At 38.4% G+C, this 22850-nt stretch overlaps 1 protein-coding gene across 2 annotated transcripts; it reads right to left on the bottom strand.

The window, feature by feature from the left end:
• Positions 1-385: 385 nt before the first annotated feature.
• On the bottom strand, positions 386-22630 carry LOC121074158 (solute carrier organic anion transporter family member 1C1-like). Of its 2 annotated transcripts, XM_040565868.1 has the most exons (15): positions 22539-22630; positions 21060-21209; positions 20298-20439; positions 20074-20206; positions 18474-18604; positions 18080-18226; positions 14105-14203; positions 13052-13285; positions 11757-11921; positions 10142-10337; positions 7615-7780; positions 5080-5261; positions 3624-3688; positions 2303-2420; positions 386-1537 (listed from the first exon to the last, which is right to left on the bottom strand). In XM_040565868.1, the coding sequence occupies exons 2-15, from the start codon at positions 21168-21170 to the stop codon at positions 1315-1317; spliced, it is 2112 nt and encodes a 703-aa protein (XP_040421802.1). In that variant the 5' UTR covers positions 21171-21209; positions 22539-22630; the 3' UTR covers positions 386-1314. The 2 variants fall into 2 exon arrangements, with proteins under 2 accessions (XP_040421802.1, XP_040421810.1); XM_040565876.1 differs by lacking the exon at positions 386-1537 and having other exon boundaries at positions 5174-5261.
• Between the last annotated feature and the right edge of the window lie 220 nt (positions 22631-22850).

Here is a 22850-nt window from a genome sequence, read left to right as displayed (position 1 = left end):
CACTTAAATGCGGCTGGTGGTAGAAATTAGAAGTTGAGAAGAACATTTCATCTGTAGAGTCCCTTTCTTCAGTCCTCTGCTCTGTTGTTTACTCAAATAAGGCATGGGTAGAGTTTCTTTATATTTGTGCAGTGCTCCCTTCCATGTCCCAAGAAAACTGGAGATTAGGAAAGGAAGCTTGTTTCCTAGTTTTAAGCTTGTACACATGACTTCAGGAAGCAGAGATACACCCTTTAGAAAAGAAACCAAAATGGCTGTGATGATGGAGACACAACATACAGTGTTCTTATCAAGGCATATTTGCTCCCATTGTGAAGCTACGCCATGAGGACTTCTAATGAAATATCACATGCTAAGTATTTTTTAGACACTGTTTTTTACAGTAATCACTGTTGGAAGCATCCTTTATTACCGATTCTCTCTAGACTAGTTTGTCCATGGAAAGCTGTGAATTTGCAAGCTTTCAGCACTTTATTTCAAGGCTAGCTGGCAGTTCCATGGAACATGGAAGGAAATCTATATACATGTGGTATAAATGCAGTGGCCATAAAAAAAGATACCCTTACATGCAAACACACACACACAAACAAGTCAAAGAAACTTAACTTTAACACCTATCCATTTATTGCATCAGTTCAGAGTAAGTTTAACTCAACACTGAAATGTACTGCAAAATTAATGTACTACTTTCTTTTGCTTGCAATCCATTTTGATTGTTTAATGTGGTCAAGCCAAACCCCAGAGTCATTGTGCAGTTCTTGTTCAGATGCTCACTGGCAGCCCTGGGGCTCTCACCTGAGCATGGGCAATTGGACCAAGCCTGTAACAAGGAGCACTAACCATGAACTGCACAGCAAAGGCCATCAGAACAACTGGTCAGGTGTAACTTGATTAGCTATGTAGAGCCATAGGACTAAATGCAGAGCAAGAGGACTTGAAATACAGATGGCTTAAAAAAAAAAAAAAAAAAAAAAAAAAAAGGAATATAAGATTATTGAGGATTTCTTCTTTTTAATTTTTCAATTATAATCAAACTTATTATACTGGAAAAATTTTGGTCAGTCCTATGGGCAATCTAGAAGAGTACTGACAGTGCAAGGTTGGAGCGTTCCCCCAGATTTTGAAAACATTTTCACTCTATTGTTTCAGATAAGGACAATATGAGAATAAAGTAAATCAGCTTAAAGGCCAATGTTTCGAGGGTATTTTTTCAACCTCCAAATGTAAACCGGCTGTTGAAGTCAGTAATTAGACTCCGTTGTGCTTAGAAAAACTGAAGCATAGGCAGAGCTGGGGAGAGGCCTTGTTTCCTTTTCACATATAAGTTTCTTCACTCTCCTCTGAAGTTTGTGCACCAGGAAGAATTTCTTTTTTGTTCACTGTAGCTGGTTCTTTGCTGGTTGGTCTTTCTGCATTTTTAATATCTGTCATCTCCTTGTCATCTGGTTTGAAGCGTCTCATTATTAAAACAAAGAGCACTATGTATAAGAGAGAGCATCCTGCCCGTAGTCCAGCAATGAGGCCAAGATAGACATTTCTTTAAAAAAAAAATGACAAAATACATTTATGTTAATAATACTTGCCACTTCTGAGTGATACCAAACACATTTAGGCAAAACCATTTATTCTCAGCCATGTCTCTTTCCACATTTTGGGAAATAACAAAAAAAAAAAAAAAGCAAACAATCTCATGATTTTCAGCCCCAGGCAGTCCCTAATCTGGTCTATACTCCTAGCAGAAATGTAGCAGAGATGTTTGCTCTCTGAAGAGTTCTCCCATTCAGCAGGTGGTTACATTTTACTGTAGGAACTTGAGGAACAGTGCAGGCTGGGGCTTTGTCTGCTGTCCCAGCCTTCCTCCAGCCTGCGGTTCTCCTGCATTTAGTGCACCAGCAGCTGTTTGGGTTGCCTCTTCAAGGGGATTTTGTGAGGTGTTTTATACATTAGGAAACAGAGAAATGAGGGATGAGGAAGAGCATTCTCAGAATTACACTTACTCTACAGTCGTTTGGTCTCCCACAAAGCCAAAGTGTTGCAGAATTATACAGTGAACTAATGGTCCATTAAGGGAACTAATATTGGTGATGTAAGGGATTGCACAGCAATGCCATGTGTTAGATTTGATCAAAAGTATGTGGCTTATTTGATTTATTAAGGATTAGTCAAAATACAGAGTCATGGTGCTTTAGGATCCTAATCTGTTTATTGACAATTCTTACGTGCAAAATATAGTTTGGTCTTTGCTGGTCTAAGCTGCCTCAAAAGCCAAATTCCCAATCCCTTACTGAAGATATTACCTTACCTGAATGCTTTTGTGTCATACACTCGGCAAGACCCAGATCCCCCGCAGCTTTTTGTCCCCCATTTCAAGCAGGTCTCATCTATCAAGGCACCAAAGTAAATAGGAGCTGGAAGTCCTCCTGCAAAGAAAATCTTATTGCATGATCTCACACATGCAGATCACAGAGTTTAATGTCATAGTAAAGAAATGAGGAAATTAATCTCAGGATTTCTGAATTATGGCTGCATAAAATGGGACTCAAAATCCTGCACTGACTTTGAGATCACAAGACCTGTGGAATTTTTTAAGCAAATACCTAAAGGGTAGGTTGAACAGATGGAAGATTATATGGGTGGGGGAAATGTTAGTAGTTCCATTTTAATGATATTTTTATTACAATTATAACTGCTGTTGTTTAAAGAAATAATACAATCAAATTTTCAGTCCTTGGTATGGAATTACATGTCATGATACATGAATATCTACGTACACTAATGTATCTATTCAGGTATTATACAGCAGTCTGCAAGTAAAAAATGACTAGCTTAGTGCAAAGGGCTCAAATTAAGCCCATGATCAAAACCAAGTACGTTATTACGTTATTAAGTGTGTTACTTATGTAGTACTGAAAGAATCACTTCAGACAGTTATAATGCTTTAATATAATCAGCAAGCTTTCATGTATAACATGTGAATTTGTTATGAAAACTTTTTCGTAAAATCATAAGATTGATCCTCTGCAGCATTCAGCATAAATGTGATATTAGGAGAGAGATACAAGTGACTACTTGGGTTTGTCTGCATGGGGAAGGTTTCAAAAGTCATCAAGAAAGTGAAGATAAGGCAAGGTTTGCTAGAGACATGGAAGACTACATCACTGAAAGCTGCGAGGATTATTTATTGTAGCTAAACACAACAAAGAGAATAATAGAATACATGATAGCTGTAAGTGAAAAATGGTCAGCCAAAGGGAGCATGGGTGTTAAGGATCTCTGGACTAATCATGCTCAGGTAGATGTGTCCAAAAAAGAAAGAAAGAAGGAAGGAAGGAAGGAAGGAAGGAAGGAAGGAAGGAAGGAAGGAAGGAAAGAAAAGAGGAATGTATAATGCACTTTCCTTTCCCTGACTGATTCCTTCACTGCATAGAAAAAAAATCTGGAGAGATAATCATACTATGTAATTACATACCAGGAAACACGTAGCAAGCTCCTCCAAACATTTCGAAATGCATTTTCTGCTTACAAATAACATGCTTCAAAATTTTCTTTTGTTCTCATTTGGAACAGCTAACTTGGGTCTATCTTATTGCCTACTTGAATGACACGAGGAAATGAAGTTTTACCTAGTACTCTACCACCTAAAGTTTCAATCCCAACAGCAAAGGATTTCAGGTCTGGTGACACAGATCTAAAAAGGAGAAAAAAATAATACATTGTTCTGATGTTTTGGGGAACAGTAGAATAATATAGCTACAATGATGGCCATGCTGTCACATGCTCCACTGCAAGAGTAATGTGGCTAACCTAGCGTATCTTATTCAACAGTAGTTAAAAACATTCACCAAAATTACAGATCATGTGTTGAGCCTCATGTCGATTTCAGTGGATGAACTCCCATTGAAATAGATAGGAGTATTTACAGAAACTTCTCTTAAACCAAAGGAGAGCAAATTGCAAAGGTTTTGGGGAGAGGATGTAGAGGAAAATTGAAGCGAACCAATTATAAGTAGATAGTTTATGTCCAGAAGTTAAGCTCCAGGAGGCAGTCTTTGCTTTAGAAGGGGCTGTGCTACTCAGTGGTGAAGGTGCAGTCCTTGCTAGCTACATGTAGATAAAATCCATCTCTGTTTCTAGCATTTTACAGGACAACAAACTTGAGTCACCTGGCTGTAAAAGCACCTCATTCCTACCAGTGGAGACAGAGCCTGTGTCCATCAGAGGAACTAGAACAATTTACAAAAAGCAGCAGGGAGTATCGAGCTGGCACAGGAGCAGGCATGGGGCTTGCTATGGCCAGCCTGTTTCCCCAGCTGGGGCTTACACTGCATCAGTACATCATCTTTTCAGCATTAACATTAATGGCTTCTCACTATACACAGTATTCTGGAAACTTCCCCAGCAAAGTTACCCTTGTCCATAATCCAGGTAAGGAGTAAGAATGTCTACATCGAGAAATACTGCAGAATAATCAGCAGCTTAGGACAAAGAGTTAATTAGTCATGTGCACTGAATACTGATGATTGCAATTCACCTATGAGTATGACTCGAAAGAAACTTTCATATGAAAGGCAGAGAACATTGTCTTTTTTTCTGAGAGTAAAATAGCAGTGCTGCTTTACAATTGAAGGAATAAAGATAAAAAATGATTGCTGCTGAAATAGTTCTGTTTGTACCTGCTTGAAATAAAATGGGAGGCTTCTTGTGACACACAAAACATTCTGAGGCAACAAAGCTTAACAAAGGTGAAGGTTTTTCTCTTGAGTAATGTGAACAGTATAGTCACCTTGGACATGGCTTAGCATCACACTTATTTCAAGTTCATTGCTCTGTTAAACACATCCCTGTCATTGGAAGTGAAATGTACTGTTTGCAGTCAATGTAAGGCTTACCCACTCCATCACCAAAGTATCTATTCAACCTTAAATTGGAATTAATTGATAGGTTTCAGAGGACAGCTAAAGACACACAGCCCCAGTTTGGTCAGCATACCATTCCTCACAATAGGAATCAAATGGTAGATACCATATTCTGTTTCTCTTTCCCCAAGCTTTATGGTCAAGGTAAGGTAAAGTATTTCACCTAAACATAATCATGTATGTAGGAGTGCCTCCTAAGGCTAAAATAAATGCACATGCAGTCTGTAATGCTAAAAAATAGGGAAATGCTTTGGTACAGCTCTCTCTTTGGCATTGTCCCAAAACTGCAGAAGAATTGCCAAGCACACGTCCTTGTCCTTCCACACAGCTGCAGTTGTGAAACACCTGAAAGGAGAAGATGGGAAAAAATCATTTAATCAGAATTTAGTGACTCAAAACTATTTTAGTATCTATATTTTTTACTCTCCATAACAGGCAGACTGTTGTTTATGCTGAAAGGACCTCCCTAATCATCTCTGCAGACTGATGGCCGAGTTCATTGGAATGCTCCAGCCACGCCACGCTGCTCCATAGACACAAAGCAACTGTGATTCTAATTTCATCCATGCCATTGCTAGGACTGAAGGCATGCTATGTAAGCTAAAGATGGGTGAAAGCTATAAAATTCAGGTGTGAATTGCTATCCAGCCATTCTGCTCAGGGATCCAATGAAGCACATAAGTAAGATTAAAATTATATAGATACAGACCCAATAATGCAGCCATGGATATCTGTTCTCCCCCTTTACTCCACTCTCATGAGTCCCCACCTGGAGTACAGCTTTCAGCTCTGGGGCCCCCAGCACAAGAAGGACATGGAGGTGTTACAGTGAGTCCAGAGAAGGACCATAAGGCTGATCAGAGGGCTGGAACACCTCTCCTATGAAGATATGCTGAGAGTTTTGGGTTTGTTCAGCCTGGAGAAGAGAAGATTCAGGGGAGACCTTATAGAGGCCTTCCAGTGCCTAAAGGGGGCCTACAGGAAAGCAGGAGAGGAACTCTCTTTCAGGGAGCGTAGTGACAGGACAAGGGGCAATGGCTTTAAACTAATGCAGGGTAGATTTAGATTAGATACAAGAAAGAAATTCTTCACTCAGAGTGTGATGAGGCACTGGCACAGGCTGCCCAGAGAAGCTGTGGATGCCCCATCCCTGGAAGTGTTCAAGGCCAGGCTGGATGGGGCTTTGGGCAACCTGATCTAGTGGGAGGTGTCCCTGCCCATGGCAGGGGGGTTGGAGGTCTTTAACCTCCCTTCCAATGCAAGCCATTCTATGATTCTATGATCTATATCATTATGCATCCAAAACAGCATTTGATGCTGGATTGAGTATGGGCTGTTTCATGGTTTTTGAAGTTAGCAGGAGACATGGGTTAGAAAGCCAGTTCCCCTGAAGTGAATGAAGCAAAAGGATATGGCTATGGATACGAGCCTGAAAATGTTGCCTATTTCATTGTTGTTAGAGTCATAAACTGCAGCCAAAAAGTAGTAACAAGCAATTATAGGGCAGCAAAACTCTAAATGAAGCAGATCATCTGTCCATACAGTGGCAATTTAATTGGTATTTACATTAATATACATACATGCCACGTCTTTCCATTGTAATCTGCTTAAGGGCAAACCATTTTCGAAGGCTTTGGCCCAACCATATCCAAACCCAGCTGGGGTAGTAGTAGTAATCAAGTCCCAGCTGCTCTTTTTGCCTCCAACAAGCAGTCCCAATGGGGCCTCTCTACTTTACATCAGGCACAACAAACTGCTCTGTACTCTTGATCTGAGCCAAACCAGCCAGTTTGGCCTAGGGTAAACTAAATATTGCTCATACAAAATGTTACTCTAATAGATCCCTGGGTCTGCTGTGCTCTTGAGGATGATCATATGGCTATGGCCTATTGGCTGAAATTAAAACGATGGTACCTTACTTAAAAGCAATTTAACAACAGGTGAGCACAGACATTTAAGAGTTGGAAAAGGGTAATCCCATCACTTGCAACAGCCTGGAATTCAAATGTCTGGCTGAGCACCTTGAGACTTCTGCAAACCTACTGTTTCTGTTGGTCTTGCCAAAGCAGGATTTTTAGGAGTGCTGGAAATCTCTTCGATGGTGATGCACTGAACAAAATAGCCAAATGTACAAATAATGGGTCTCTTGACTGTACAATTTAGAGTTATGACCTTCTTTCCTGAGCTACAACATCTCAGGAAAGCAGGAAATTTCAGCACGGTTTATACTGGTTTGTGAAACCAGCAAGCACAATTTTATGCAGGTCTACCTCAAATGAGTTGACACTAGAGGACTTTGCTGGTGTAGTGATCAGACCAGTAAAAGTCTGGTCTAAAGCAATGCCCTCTTAGCTGTGTTGTATCTACACAGTAAGAGATCTACTGAGAAACTTAAAGCCAAAATTATGGTCATCTTGCTGAGAATATATATATATATATTAATTAAATAAAAATTAAAACATTCAAGAAATGTAAGTCAAGAGTCTGATGTTTCATGTCTTGTCTGAGTAGCTCACTTATCTCACCACAACAATTCTTTTAAAAACCCAACCTGCAACCTTGCACTCACTCAGTTTCTACTACAAGGTTAAACAGTACAGAATGGACAACTGTTTCTGCAGGATTTCTTAATCACAAAATCAAAAAATAATGGATTGAGAAATCTATTATCTGTATAATCATTTGTCTATACATTTACCATATTCTTTCCTGTCCCAGTTGATGATTTACATCCTGCAAAACAGGCCGTCATGTAAGTGATCCCATTGTCCCCACATACAGGATCCCACTGATCCACCTCACAGCTGCAATCAGCATTGCAACTGTCCATGAAGCTGTTTTGGGGGGAGGAAAGTTGTTTCAATCTGGAGGAAAACAGAAAGAAATAAAATAATTATTTAGTAGAACTAAATATTCTAAGAAAACATCAGGGAGTAAGCAGGAAAAATGAGTAGAAAGTGAAGCAATCAACAAGGACAGATATCTGCTACCATCTAGAAAACTGTGAAGTTGTTGTATGGAGGCAAAGTTAATTTAAGCTAAACCAAAGTTCTCTTGATATTTTTCATCATCCAATAACATTTTTCTGGATTGTTGCTGAAAAGGTATGGAACTTGAAAACTAGATATTTTGACTGGAAGTGAATATTTGATATTACTTTTTCATTTGAAAGTTCTTCCCAAGGATAAGAAAATCATATCTAAAATCTCTTATCGCTTGTATCATAAAATCATTAAGGTTGGAAAAGATCATCTGGTCCAACCGTCACCCTACTATCAATGTCACCCACTAAACCATGTAGACTGGCCTTGCTTTCCCCTAGCAGTAGAGATCATACCATACTAGAAGTGACAAAACAAAACTACATAAAAATACAGCAGCAAGATATCCTTGATAGTTGTTCACTGAGTCAGAGCTGCCTAGTGGCAATGAAAGTTGCATGAGTCCGAGTGGGAAGTGCTGCTTCCACATCAGCACTGTCTGTATTCAGCAACAGCCCTGCACCTGGATCAGGCTTGAACACAGTTTCTTATCAGATCTAATTTCTTGTGGTAGCGTATCATGGACTTCTGTATCTTCCACCTTTATTTCTCTGCGAGAAATATCAAGCTCAGGCCCCAAGGAGCTGAACTAAGTGGATGACAACTAGAACTGAGAATGTAAAAAGTGGTGAGAAGTTCTGACGGCATGGTAGCAGAGCTCAATTTTCAGAAAGTGTTAGGAGCCCACTGTCCACAAATCACCCCTGCTTTGAAATGATTCCCTATTTAAAGTGTTGAAAATTTGCCTTTTCTTCCTCCCTGTCAACCCAAAACATATCTCAAGTGGTCCACATTTCTCTTAAGTCCTTTAGAAAGGAAAATAATTGTGTGTTTTTTTAAATTGGTAAAGAGGTATGTAACTCACTTAACGAGAACAATCATGTCACATGATAAATCCTCCACTATCAGTTTGCTTGGGGAATCTGTAATTGCTCTTTCAGTATTCACTGCCTTGATGTTTCTGCTTATTCTTTAACTCACGCTGCAGTATCAGATGATGTGCTCAACCACAGCTATCTCCACTGGATAAACCTCTGACATCTTTTATGTAACTATCCTTAGAGCTGACCTGGGTTTCAGGTTTGTCAAGACACCTAGGTATTCCCCTGAACATAGGCTTAGTTTCAAAAAACACAGGCCTGAGTTTCTGTCTGAATTGAAAATCTAGCAAGCCCTGCTGGATTTGGTTTAATCCTTTAAAATCCCTTAAAATTTGCTGGACCTGCCTGAGCTAAATTTAAACAGTAGTCAATTGTGGCAAGCTGCTGGGGTCAGCAAAATGTTCTCCAGGATGCATGGCTACTATCCTGATAAGGGAGGGGAAACGTTTCTGTGGGCAGCACACCATCCTGCCATAACAATTTTCTACTTCTCAGCTGAGAAGATGGACACAGGCAGGTTGGCAGCTCCAGGTACCAAGAGAGGTTGGAAGCTGAATACCTGTGCAGGTCGGTAACTACTGATCTAGAGGATGATCCCTTCTAGAGGCAAAGCTATTGGAGAGGCCTTTGGTGAAGCCACTTTCCACACTCTTTTTAGCTCCTGCTCCTTATGTTGTAGCAGGAGACCAACTTTAAATTAAAGTTTTGAAATAGACTATAAAAAATTCAGTTGCATCTTAATTAGAAATCTGCCAGCATTCAAGGGTATATTGACAATATTTTGCAATAAACACTTTAGAAAAAGAAACATCCAGTTTAAATGAAATTTGAAAAAGAAAATCAGGATATTCTTCATATCCCCAACACTAGGTATCATTTCATCCTAACATTTCTATTTCAGCACAAAGGATTTTCTTGTGTCACCTGCAAAGGATCAATAAAGTGATATAATCACAGTAGCTCCACTGTAGTTGAAATCACACTGACTGACAAAAGCAGGTGACCTAATACACTTCAATTTCAATGAAAATTAATTCTTTCGAACAGACTACATATATATATACATGTATTTTATGCAAGAGTGAGTAGCAATATGCTACAGTAAATCAACAGTAAGCCTGTGTATAATCCAAATTCAAATTCAAATGTTTCCTAGGTTAGAAGGTTTGTAGTCCAGATTGGTTTGGATTGCAAAACCAGATTAGATATGAGAGTAGAGGAAGACTACTAAGTGTGTGTACCATGAGGCAGGTAACAATCATGGAACAAAACACAACCAACACAAACCCAAGGGAATACAAACCCAGAATAGGGCACTGTCAGACCAGCCAGCTGGAGCACCTCACAACTGCATGTAAAGTACAACAGGTTTAACAGATATGCTACTATAAAGGAGATGCATGCAAACTTTGTTATTCCAGTTATGTCAAGTTTGAATTTCTTGATCAGATAGCCTCCTAGAAACATCCCCAGGATTGTGATGGGCAACAGTATCACACCTGTAAATAAAAGGTAACAGAAAGATGTTAACTGCTATCACTTGGATGGACCCTTTTTAGAATAAGTATCAGGTACTAGTGGTTTCCAAAAAAATCAGATACTGGCCTTTTTTGGACAGATCCTTTGAGGTTCTAAGAATTTTTATTACAATTTAGCTTTTTTCTTCATTTTCTTTTGAATTTTAAAAGCCCATTGTGGCTTTTTTTTTTTTCTTTTAAGTCCATTATGGCTTTTAAAAAATTATTCCATTGGAATTTCCTACCTTTTTATTAAACTGGTGTTTGTATACATACTGATGTAAGACAATCTAAACAGGTGCCTGGTAGAAACCGGAGTAAATAATATGAATATCTTAGCTCATGGGTATTTCTTCATCTAAAGTAAAGCATTACACATCCTGACAGTTACCAAGAAAATCTCCAAAACAGAACATGAAAGAAATCTCTGTCTGGTTTTGCATCAGGTTCCATTTTGCTCTGAGAGTGAATCATGGAAAGATTTGCATTTACAGTTAATCAGTTCAGCACTTCACAAACTCCGGTTCCAATACTTAGATGCCAAACAGAGAGTTTTTGCAAGGTTTTATTGTGAGGGGTTTATTTTTCACTCAGTGTTTTTTGGTTGGTTTGTTGGTTGGTCTGTCACGCATTTTTTCGTAAAATGTAATTCAAAACAAGACAGGAAAAATAAAGCTCTTCCCTCTTTTGTATCTGACCCACAGCAAAGAAAATTGCCTTCAGATTCAAGTAATGTAATACAAGTTCTGCAATGTCCTCAAATACCCTGGTATCTTGCCAGGTTATGAGATCACATTAATCCATCACTTTAAGATTAATATCATTTCTGCACTTTTTTTTAATTATTTTTTAATTTTTTTTAGAACACTACAAAGAACTTATTTTTGAGGGAATCAGCAAGAAGAGTTTTGAGCTGAATGAAATGACCTGGAATTTTACAGTTTGGTTCCTCGTTGCATATAAAATTTATATTTGTAATGAAAACTCAAGAGTATTTATACAAAGGTTTTATCCTGAAAAAGAAAATCAGAAGTGTCATTAGAAATTTTCTAAATTACACATTTTTTTTCTTTTACTTGATATTTAGTTTCAGTTTGTGTAGGTTTTTTGTTCCCAAGAGCACACACATTCATAAACCCAACCTCACTCTTTTAAAAAAGCTTCAGCCTCCCAAAAAATCTATCCAGTTCTAATAATTCTCTAGTTGACTAAACTAGGTAGATGAGGAATATTAGCACTAAAATTAACATCCAGTTTCAAAATGTAGTAGAAAATTAATAAATTTCTATGTACTTTTTGCTCACCATAAAAGTTCAAAGAAGGTCCTCCTAAAAGGGATACAAAATAACTAAGAAAACTTCCTTTTTAATATTGGAATTTAAAGTAAGGACAGTTACCTACCAACTAGAAAGATTGCTCTTGCCACTGATACATTAAATTGCTGCTCCATAAACTTTGTCTCGTAGGTTATCAACCCAACAAGAGAATTGTACTGCAGAATGGTGAGGAACACATACACCAGGAAAACTGGATTTCCAAACAGCTTCTTCAAAGTTGGTAGGAAATCTGTAATTGAGAGGTATATGCTGTACACCCTGCTAAACACAGAGAAGAGGTATTTTTGGCATCCTATAGATAATAAAACTAACTTTAATTAATGTCTGTCTTGAAGTTTATAATTCTATGCCTGTCAAAACATATGCTTGCTCAAGTGAGAGTTTTCCCCATTGGCAGCACATGACTTACAGAATTATTACTGCATGATGCAGCAAGGCATGGTGGACGTAGGACTGGGAATCAGAAATTCTAGATTATCTTGTGTGTGACAGGACTATTCACCAGTGGCTTGCACGGCTGAAAACCAATGCCTGTACAGGATACCTTCCCTAGAGGAACATTAAGACTCCCTATTATATACCAGGTGAAAAGGTTGTTGCCTAAAAGCAGGAGCCTCCACAAACTGTATGGGAGCCCCCTACGCAGGTATACAGTTTTCTGTATTCAGAAAAAGGGAGTACCTGGCTCAGCCAAAGGCAAGAACCTTTCCATCTGGCTGCTCGCACACTTGCCTAAAAGATCACACATCAGAGCACTTCTCTGGGAAGTGCACTACCACCAAATGAATGCACACGCATGCATACATACAAGTAAACCCTCTGGGGACTGAGTACAGCAATGTGTAGTTGGGTCTGGTTTTGCCTGTACTAGGTTAACTCAGCATCACTGAGATCATACATTGGAGCCATGGATTTAGTGAGAACTGTTCAGCTGATAGTACTTAGCCCCTTGTTTGCCTCACATATTTTGGTCATGGGAAAACAGCAACCTGCCAGCTGTGGATTGCTCATTAATGAAGGATGGGATGTTTTTTCCCTTTTTCCTTCTAATGATTATAGCTGTTTGACTGTTATTGGGTTGAAATGAGAGAATGCTCAATGCAACAGCATGACCTTTTTCCAGATGTCTGACATAAAAACAGCTTTAAACTGTGACTGAAACACACCTTCAGCAATTAATATTAATAACATTAATAATTAATATTGCTAATAATATAACAAATGAGAGAGAGCTTTTGTGTCCATTATTTGCATTGCAGAAACTTGCATTTTGCGGAGGATTGTGCAAATGCATACTCAGTTCAAAATGGACCCCTGAGAGAGAATTCTCATGCTAACATTTGGGCAATAATCTTTCACCTTTTACTGCCTCAGAGAACTTCAACTGTGGCTGAACAAAGGGGTCTATTTTACAGGGATCTTGAGCAGGCAGATGACTGATCTTCAGATTTTGCTCCTCTCCTTCTTTCAGTAAGGAGTAAGGCAGAAACCAGAAAGGCAATGAAGCAATGAAGTTGACTGCTCCACAAATAAGCAATCCAAGCCACCAGGCACCAACCCAGCGGGTATCCTTGGGATTTATGCTAATGGCATCTATAAAACAGACAGGAAAAGAGATTAGATACCATGCAGGGCAACTAAGTTGTCTATATGTATCCTTATATGTATTATTTAAACACCTGAACAGAGGTATTTATGTTTCACATGAAGAATTGAAATGCAGCCTGTGTCAAACGAGTCCCAGGATGTCAAACATAAGACATGTCATTGTCTCCATCTGGACCCTTGGTGGCATTTCTGTGCTGCAATCTTCCAGCACTTTCTGTGGGGACAAGTGACAGCAAGAGACCCCTTCACCACTGGAAGAGAACCTCCCTTTCTCAATCTCCTCCTTTTTCCTCTTTCTTCCATTCCCCAACTTAACAGTTTTTCCTTGATGTTACTCAGATTTTCCCTGGGATTAGAGACACAAGAGTGAAGGAAGGAACTGAAGAGAAGGAAATGAAGTGAAGAAGTGAAGAAGGAAATGAGGTTTCATCAGAATCTTTGATGCATGCTTTTTAGGAGACTGTATTTTTGGCCATCAAAAATGCCATGAGCAAAGGCCTTCCACTGTTCTCCTAATGTGGGGACAACCTTTCATTTGCTCACTTGTTCTCAGTTGTGCAGCAAGGGTGCAGAAGGGGCATGTGCCAGCATATAAAGAGGCCCAAAATGTTTCTGCGGTGAGGGCGGGGACTTAAAGCAAGATCTATCGCAGTCACACTACAGCACTGCAGATACTAAAATACAAATAACACCAGATTTTGAGTAGGAAAACCCTCTGGAGGGCCCCCCTTTTTGGAGAAGTAAACTGGGAGTGTGCTTCCTAGCATGTAGGTTCCTACATACATTTGATGCACTGACTCTTACCGATATCCGCAATGCCAATATCGACCCAGAGGCTGGCACAGAAAGATCCAAGCAGGAAGCCCAGGGTTGGCCCAAACATCCCTGAGGACCTCACCAGGCCTGCAAAAGAAGGGAGCAACACAGGAGAGTGAAGAGCATGCTGGGCAAATGTGGACACCTGCTCCTCTGAGAAAAGGAGAGAGAGAGAGGGAGGGAGAGGGAGAGGGAGAGGGAAACGGAAGGGGAGGAGAGGGGGCTGGTGCAGGCTGTGAGGGTTGTCTTGACATAAGTTGCTGAGCAGCAGGAAAATAAGCGATGAGCTGTCAACCTCAGAAGCTTCAGTGCAGAAGCAAGCAAGATGGGGATCGTAGAAGAAAAGATTACAACTGCAGTGATTCTTATCCCTCCTCCTCTCTGCTTCTCAGGTCTTTGTAGTAGCATCATCCATCTTACAGCGATTAACTACTGAACATAAAACTCTAGGCCCGATGAAGACATAATAAGCATATTTGCAACTATATTTGCAAATTGCATGACATTCTGTCATTGTAGAATTCAGGAGTTTTCCCTGTACTGTTCAGGTCCTTGGTTTAATTTTAAGTAGCAGTAGTTGCTCTGATAATGTGCATATAAGAAGGCATGTCTTTGCAGTTGGGAGTCATGTTCAGATGCCAGGGACAATAAAAGCTCATGGACATGGAAATAGGCACACAATCCTGAGAAAATTTCTGTCAGGCAATGAGGAAATATGAGTACGGCTGTTTGAACAAAGTTCGTTAAGCAACATCTTTGTTGATTCTTGCAGCACCAGAATGAGTAAATCAGCTAACAGTTGTTATAATAGGTGCTTAAGCAGCTCTAAAAGAATCAAGAAATCTAGTGATCAGGTCATGACCTCTTTAAAATCAACTTTCAGTGTTGCTACTGGCTTCACTGGGGCTCCTGTTTCCCCCTCTGTCTCTACTTACAGAGGAGATACCACAGCATCAGGAGAAGATGAGTGCAGCTAGAAGCAAATGAGTAAGCTGTGAAGGTTAGCACACATCTGTGAAAATGGGACTGCATTTTGCAGATGGTATACAAATACAGGCCAATTTGGTTTTGGTGATCACTGCTGACAACCAGGAGAAAATAAAAATATCCCCCAAATAATTCAAGCATAGGTCCTCGTCACTTGCGTTGATCTGTTGAAGTTTAGTTATGATGGGGTAATGGTTTCAAAAAAGTCAGTGATTCAGATTTCTGAATTCTAGCATGGATCTAGCACTTGGGATCAGTTTGAAGTTGCAAAAGGCTTAATTTTATTCAGAAAAATGGGAATTCTGGACGGGCCTGTCAGCTTGTGCCCACATTTGGCACCATGCCTTGTAAATCCCAATGTGTTTTCTACTGCAGAAATTTTTCTCCTGTTAGTTTTACAAATTCTCTTCTGAATACAGTGATTGCTCAGCTTAAAATCAAGGACATCTATAATAATTTCTTACAGTATAATTTTATCATATGTTTTTTCCTGTTTGCTTCATTGTTCCAATTGCGTGTTGCTTTCATTTAGATCTCTCATTTAACTTCATTGGAGGTTCTGGCCTTTTATATTACATTCTGGTGCTACCGAAGTTAGTGACTTCTATAGAGACAGCAGAAGCCAGAAATTAGCTCTTCATGTTTATCAGTTAGTCTAAAGCAGATCTTACATACTCAGAACTATTCAAGCTCATCTCCAAAATTCAAATAGTGAGTAACAAATTTCTAAAATAAACAGATTAAAAAAACAGCACACATGTAGCAATGGCATGGCTAGGTGTTGTGCAGCTTTTTTCTTTAAGATACTATAAATTGTCAGATAAACTAAGAAGCTTTATGTGCAATAATTTTGCATATATATAAAGCTTTTAGATTGACTTCACTCCTGCATAACCTTTAAATTCAAGAGTAACTTAAGTAAGGTAATTTGTTTGTATTGTGATAAGAAAAAGCCAAATAAGTTCACTGTGATATTTTCCTACCATATTTTTGTCTATACCCTTTGTAATTAATAAACAAACTAAACAAACTGTAAATCATGTAAACATATCAGTTATTCAGCTGATGCATATTGATATAGCTTAGCCAAGCCCTTGTATTGATGAGTAATTATAGCATAGAACCTTGAACTGGTTTTAAAATTTACAACATGTATTGGCCTTAGATATGTTTTTATTGAAGTTGTGGGTTTAGTAGATACATGATTATATGCTAGTGCTCAACTCAGTGATGAAATTTCATTAATTCAAACCTTGCATTGATGAGAAAACTATGAAAGTGGAGTACATCTCATTAAATAACTTTGAGTATTTTTCCTCTTGTATGATAAATATGGTGGTTACTGTCCCTTAATTAACTATTTTATCATTCAGGTTTGAGTAAATCAGAAATTAATTTTTAAAAAATGGTTATTGAAATCTTATATGTATAGACCAGATCCTCATATATATCATATATGATGATATATATATGTGTATATGTATGTATGATATGTATGTGTGTGTATATACATATATATATATATATACACACACACACACATATTGGCAATTCTACGAGCACCTAAAGAGAAGTGAAACATCTGAAGACTGTAAAATATCTGAATAAATTAGGTGTTTGGTTAGGGAAAGTATTTATGAAGTAACCACTCATTCAGAGCAGCTGGCCTCCACCAAAACGATCCCAGTATTCCCATCTTCTGATGAATGCCAGTGGCACATGGAGACAGATCATTATACCTCTTAGTCATACTAAGCAGTGCCCTATGCAGAAGAGCTTCCCAGGACTGTATGCAGAGTACATTGTGCCAGCTCAGGACCATGTTGGTGGTACCTCCTCCCGGTAGAACTACATAAATTAAATGATTGTGTGAAACTCAACCTGAAAACTATAGAATTTCCTAAGGAAAAAAGAATCAATTTCCTGTCTCATAGACTTCTATACCCAAGATATTATCTCCATTAAATTCTGTAAGATAGCTTTAAAAAGCATAATCTTTACTTTTCTGTTCCTTTCTATGGTAAATCTAGTTTTATGATTGTCAATTACCGATTTCATCTTTTCAATCAATTAATCGATTTAATCAGAATCTCAGAGGTGATTACAAGTATTTTGGATAATTCCTGAGTGGAACTTCTGAATCTGTCAGTTCTCTTCACAATACTTCCATTTCTACAACCTGCAGATAACCTCTTCTCAAAAGCCATTTTCAATGGCCTAACACTGTAGCATTACTTACTGAGCTCTTCCTGAGACTGTCTTGCCATTTCTATGACTGGTTCAACTTCACCAAGCTCATTTCAGGGATCAGTTTCATGCACCCCCAGTCAGATATCAAGGTATTAAATCAATTTGGCAATAAATTAATTAGCATGGGCGTAAGTCTTTCTGTCTTGGGCAATAAGTATCTTCCATCAAAACAACAAAATCCCCATTAGAAGAAATTTGTTACAACACCCTGGCAAGGTGTTTGGTGTTTGTTTTTTTTTCCTTAGGTAACTAATGACTATAAAAAGCTTTCATTAGCAAGTGTGCTGCTTGTAAAATTCAAAGTCAGGTAAAAGCTTCTGAAGTGCATGTTTACACTACTGCGATGAAGGATAATTCTCTCATCTGTGGAAAGATGGTTAGGAATAATTTATTCTCTGAAGCTGTGGTACTGAAAGCGATATGCCAGCTAAGGAGGGTATGATTTCTCACTTCAGAGAAATGAGTATATAACTAAGTTTCTCGTCATCACAGAGAAAGCTGGCACTTGTAGCAGAAGCAACTGGAGGAAAACAAAAGGAGCATCCAAGAAATATCCTTCAAAGATAAAGATGAGATCTCTTTTGCATTGCTTTTTTGTCTCTATACACCACAGAATTATCCAGAATAGAGCAGATGGATAGATTTTTTTTTGGTGAGTATTTTCTTGGCTGCAGAAATGTTAGAGAAAAGAATGATAAGCATAAAAATCACTCATATGTATATTACCTATGTAGAATGCAGAGTTTTCTTCTTTAGAAAAATCATCAATATATGAAACCCCCAGTGGCATAACTGGTGCTTCCCCAATTCCACGTAAAAGATTCCCCATCAACACAAAGAGCCACAGGTAGGAATTTGATGTTTTCTCACATCCTGCGGGTCATAAATATTTACATTTCTGTGAACATAATTCTGACAATATGTTATTGCAACAGAAAAATAACATAAAATATGTTTTTCATGGCCATGATAGTGTGAGTTTGTATATATCACGGTTTACAGCTCTTATGTTTTACTCTTATGTTTGCAATAAAGAAAGGGTGTATGAAGTGGGGACAAGCACAGGAAGGGAAAAGAGGATGTATAAAATGGGGTATCCAGCATCAGAGCTTTTTCTTACCTGAATTTTTCATTGTGCTAGGTGTTTCTGTAGTATCTGAGACTGGATGGCCCACAGAGGATGCTGGGGAGCAAGCTGATACACTCGTAGAAGAGTTGTCCACAGTAACAGCTATCCTTTCATAATTATAACTGGAAAACAACTGTATAAATACAACTGACATATGAAAGAATCTGTTCTGCAGGAAGTGTGTATGAGCCTTCTGTTCATGGGCATCCTGCTATGTGAAGGCAGAGTAGAGGGACAACCCATTTTGAGCACTTTCATTAAAAAAAAATAAAAATGAATCTTATCTTTTTCAAAGTGCTGTGACCTTTCTAACCCCAATATTTTCTTAAGTTAAGGAGCCAAAAAGCTGATTCCAGGGTTTAAGAGATCATTCGTTATACTGAAGAAGGAATACTGAGGAAGAATCCATCCACATCAGTCTACATACAACAGTGCTGATGTTTTTCTATACTTGCACCCAGTTTCTTACCTATGTGACAGATGTGTAACGTAAGAGATATCTGTGTTAGTTTAAAAATAACAAGCCCAGGATCTAATAGCAATCTGTCTATAAAGAGATTAATGCAGGCCATAAAACCCGTGTGGCAGTTTGTCTGCATTTAAACAGCCAGTTTCTACATCATATCTGAGTAAATTGAAGCTAGCTTGAGTATATTAATGCTACATTGAGATAAATGGGGAGTAGATATTCCCTCTGACTGTACAATCAACTGGTAACTTTAAACATTTTGATGGGTGACATTGAGGTACCCGTGGCCACTGGGTTTTACTGAGTGTTGTGGAGAGTAGGTAATCTTCAGAACTCAGCTGTGAGTTTGGGTTAAATCAGAGATTTCCTTAGCTCAGCTTCTGGCCCATGCTATCCCCTGCAGTGCAGGTTCCCTCCTATTTCACAAGCAGAGCACTGGCTGTGGCCATTTTCTGTATGGTGTTCCACAGATACAATTCTTTCTATTATCTCCTTATAACAGATTGGTCTTGGAGCTAAAGAGCAGATAAACTACAAGCAGAGGTAAATTATTTTTTGAGGGACAGCGGAGCTTTATTTTCTACCACTATTCAGTAAGGATGTTGAAGGATTAGAGAGGTATGAACTGCTTTTGACAGCTATGTAAGCACTATAGCTTAGAACTGAAGGTGTATTTAGATAATTAACTCTCCTGAGATTAATGGAGATAGATAAATACCTTTGTAATTTTAAAGAGCTCAACCTGAAAAGCTACCGTGGAAAATGAAGCCTCTTCCATCAAGATCTCACTAGAACTCATTGAAGTATGAAAATAGGAGAACAGATTAATAATAATAATACTAATAATCTACCTCTGGAGAAAAATTCAACCTAGTTTATCCCTAATTACAGATAAGGCTCCATAGCCAGAACCTTAGGTTCTTCTTTCATTTACCAATTGAAGGAAGTCTGATTTTGGAAAGAAAATCCAAAAGTCAATGCTAAAAAATTCACCTACTAAAACCGTCTTGTTATCTGCAAGAAACCATGATTGTCAAGGTTTTAATTCATATGTATGATTAAAAACAATCTTCATGTGATCAAGTTCAATTAATACACAATGTCAAGACTCTCCATATTTACCGTCCCATTAGGAACTGAGGCATCACTGACAAAAATGCTCCTAAAGACATAATGAGACATCCAACAGCAATTACTTTTGGTCGATGAACTCTTGGTCCAATGTAGCTCACCAGTACCATTACCATTAAGTTACCTGCGTCATCAGGAGAGATAATCAGTAAGATTAGAAAATGAGAATATATTTAGAAGTTTTTTTTTTCCATTTTCAGAAAGAGTATGCATACCTAACTCAAAGCTGCCATCAATAATGCCAACAATTGATGATGAGATTTCAAATCTCCTTTCAATTTGACTGGACATGCTCTTCATGTAGCTTCCAGAAAGTCCTTTGGCAAAAAAGGAAAAAGCTAGAGCTCCAAGAAATATCTGAAGAGAGAAAATAATTGAGTTTGCAAAGAAATAAATTTTTCTTCATGGCTGAATGCCTCGGCAACAGAAAAATCAAATGCTTTGTTTTCTAATTCTTTGTGAAGTGGTTATTTCCATTGCTTTTATTAAAACAGAAGATTTTACTTTTACTTTCAGGACTGCCTCCAAAGCCTCTTCCAGTACAATGAAAACAAATGTTGACATGGACTGTGTGTACCTTTTACCTTTCTACCACATACTACTTTAGCTGTTTTCTTCCTTTGGGAAAACTTGCAGCATAAAGTTGTTTGTTATTGGTACTATGACTATGGAATGTGTTCATTACTCTTACTTCTCTTATTCTGAAAGACATGGATGAAAAAATATACATGCTTAAGGAACTATCACTATGCTTATAACAAACATTTAACCAATTCACTAGTAAAACACAGCCTCATCTTTTAATTGCTGAACACATTTATTGACTTCTGTGTGCTTGGAATCACACCTTAGAGCATTGTTTCCAACACATGTAGTGTAAAACAGTACCATACTGAATTAACTGAATTTTGATAGATCTTCAAATGATCATTTTCAGAATTCTAAAGAAAATATGTGGTGAGGGCTTCTTGTCATACCTTTAGCTTTGAACAATTATGGCACCCACTCTTAGCAGGAACCATACTGCCACTGCTGTCCTGGAGGGGTGGCTTGTCTTTAAATTTGCCAGTGGTGATTGTCTTGTCCATGCTTTTCCTCCTTTAGATCTCGTATTTTGGTCTTCCTGTCTGGAAAAAAAATAAAATATTACTATCATATCTTAGACACTGATATCTAATATATTCCTCTCTGTTTAATTCCTCTGGGAACTTATCAAATTTCCCCTCCTGCAGGCCCTGAAGGCCAGTTGAGCCCTGAGTGGAGGCCATTTAGGTGTCATGAGGGCTTTTAGACCCTGTGGGTTGCCAGGCCATGGCAGTGTTCCCAGGACTGACCCACAAGGGTTGCTCTCATCCACCGGTATGTGCTGTTCTCCCACATGAGACACCCAGGAATAACCTGGGCTCCCTGACACAAGTCCACAGATGCCCAGAGAGGTCAAAACTCTCTTAGTCACCCCCCAAAAAAGTTACTCCTACTGATCACAAATAGCTACTACCGCCTAATAAAGATATAAAGCCTCATAAGCACTCTCACTTCAGTTTTGTAGTTTTCACTTCCAAATCCTACTCCAGTAGGATCCAGCAAAAGCAACTACGGAAAGCAAACATGGATATTTCAGAGTGATCCACGTTATATTAAAAGGGATCTAACCCTCTTTAAATCATCTTTAATAACTGACAAATCAAAAAGCAATGGGACAAAAAAAAAAAAAAAAAGAAAAAAAAGAAAGAAATTTTAGATAATTAATGTATGGTGAATTCAGCAATTCAGCCTTAACTCAATCATTATAGGATGGTAGCTGAAAGACCAAGTTCTGTACACCAAATGCATTCTTTATTGATTTGTGTTTTGCAGATAATTAACTTTATGAAATACTTGAGTCTGTTAAATAAACAGAATTTGGACTAGTGACGTGGTTTTATTTTCACAATATTTAATGTCATGCTGCCAGTCTAAAATCTGGCTTAGGTTTACAGAAAATGTTAAACTGTATAAACACATCTTCTTTTATGCCTAATGACCATTTTCCATGATCACCCTATAAAAATCTGTAGGTAAAAAAACAGTAAACTGTTGACACTAGCAGTATTTAAAATTAAATGAAGCCAAAAGAATGATACAAGATCTAATTCATGACTGTTTAAATAATAATAATAAAGGTAATAAAGAATTTTGCTAGAGAGATAAAACAACGCCAAGTCCACAATGGTTATCATTTAAAAATAATAACAACAAAAAAATCTAATGTGCAGAATTCTTTTTTTTTGCACTTTATGTAATCTCTTTCAATCCTAGTGACACCAAGATGTACACAAACCCTGGTCTGTCCTGCACTGCTACTTAACAAGTCAAGTAAGCAAACAAACACCAAATGGAAAGAAGCAGGAAGCGAGAGTGGGACGAGACACACAGCAAGGGAGGCAGAGACAGGGAGAGGCAGCAAGAGAACTTACTGTGTGCCACTTCGTATCAAGCTGTTTCTTCCCAGTGCCCCAGGGCTTTCAGGCTGGAAGCCAGCACAACGTCACAGCAAAAGCACTGCCTACTCACAGAAGTGGAGCACTCCACCACATTTTTTTTAAACCTTAGATTTCCTTCTTAAGGTGATTGCAAAAGCTTCCCACAGTCACTGATGTAAAAACTTCACAAAAGAAGGCAGGTTTCTTGTGCTGTCATTCCTTTGGCAGCCTACCTGCCAGCATGCTAGTGGTACCAGCCTCTCCCAGCAGGAACAACTTGTTTTCTCCCTCCTCCACCCCCTCCCC

The sequence above is a fragment of the Cygnus olor genome, chromosome 1, assembly GCF_009769625.2.
Source record: "Cygnus olor isolate bCygOlo1 chromosome 1, bCygOlo1.pri.v2, whole genome shotgun sequence".
In the NCBI taxonomy this organism is placed as follows: domain Eukaryota; kingdom Metazoa; phylum Chordata; class Aves; order Anseriformes; family Anatidae; genus Cygnus; species Cygnus olor.
Note: the sequence above shows the minus strand (reverse complement) of the source record. Positions and strands in the feature narration are given on the sequence as shown.

Coding starts and splice junctions, on each gene's coding strand:
- LOC121074158 (XM_040565868.1), bottom strand. CDS start 21,170: ATGGACAAGACAATCACCACTGGCAAATTTAAAGACAAGCCACCCCTC. Junction 18,605..20,073: donor CCTCAGTTCCTAATGGGACG/GTAAATATGGAG, acceptor GTTGTTTTCCAG/TTATAATTATGAAAGGATAG. Junction 3,689..5,079: donor ACATACATGATTATGTTTAG/GTGAAATACTTT, acceptor TCTCCTTTTTAG/ATCTGTGTCACCAGACCTGA.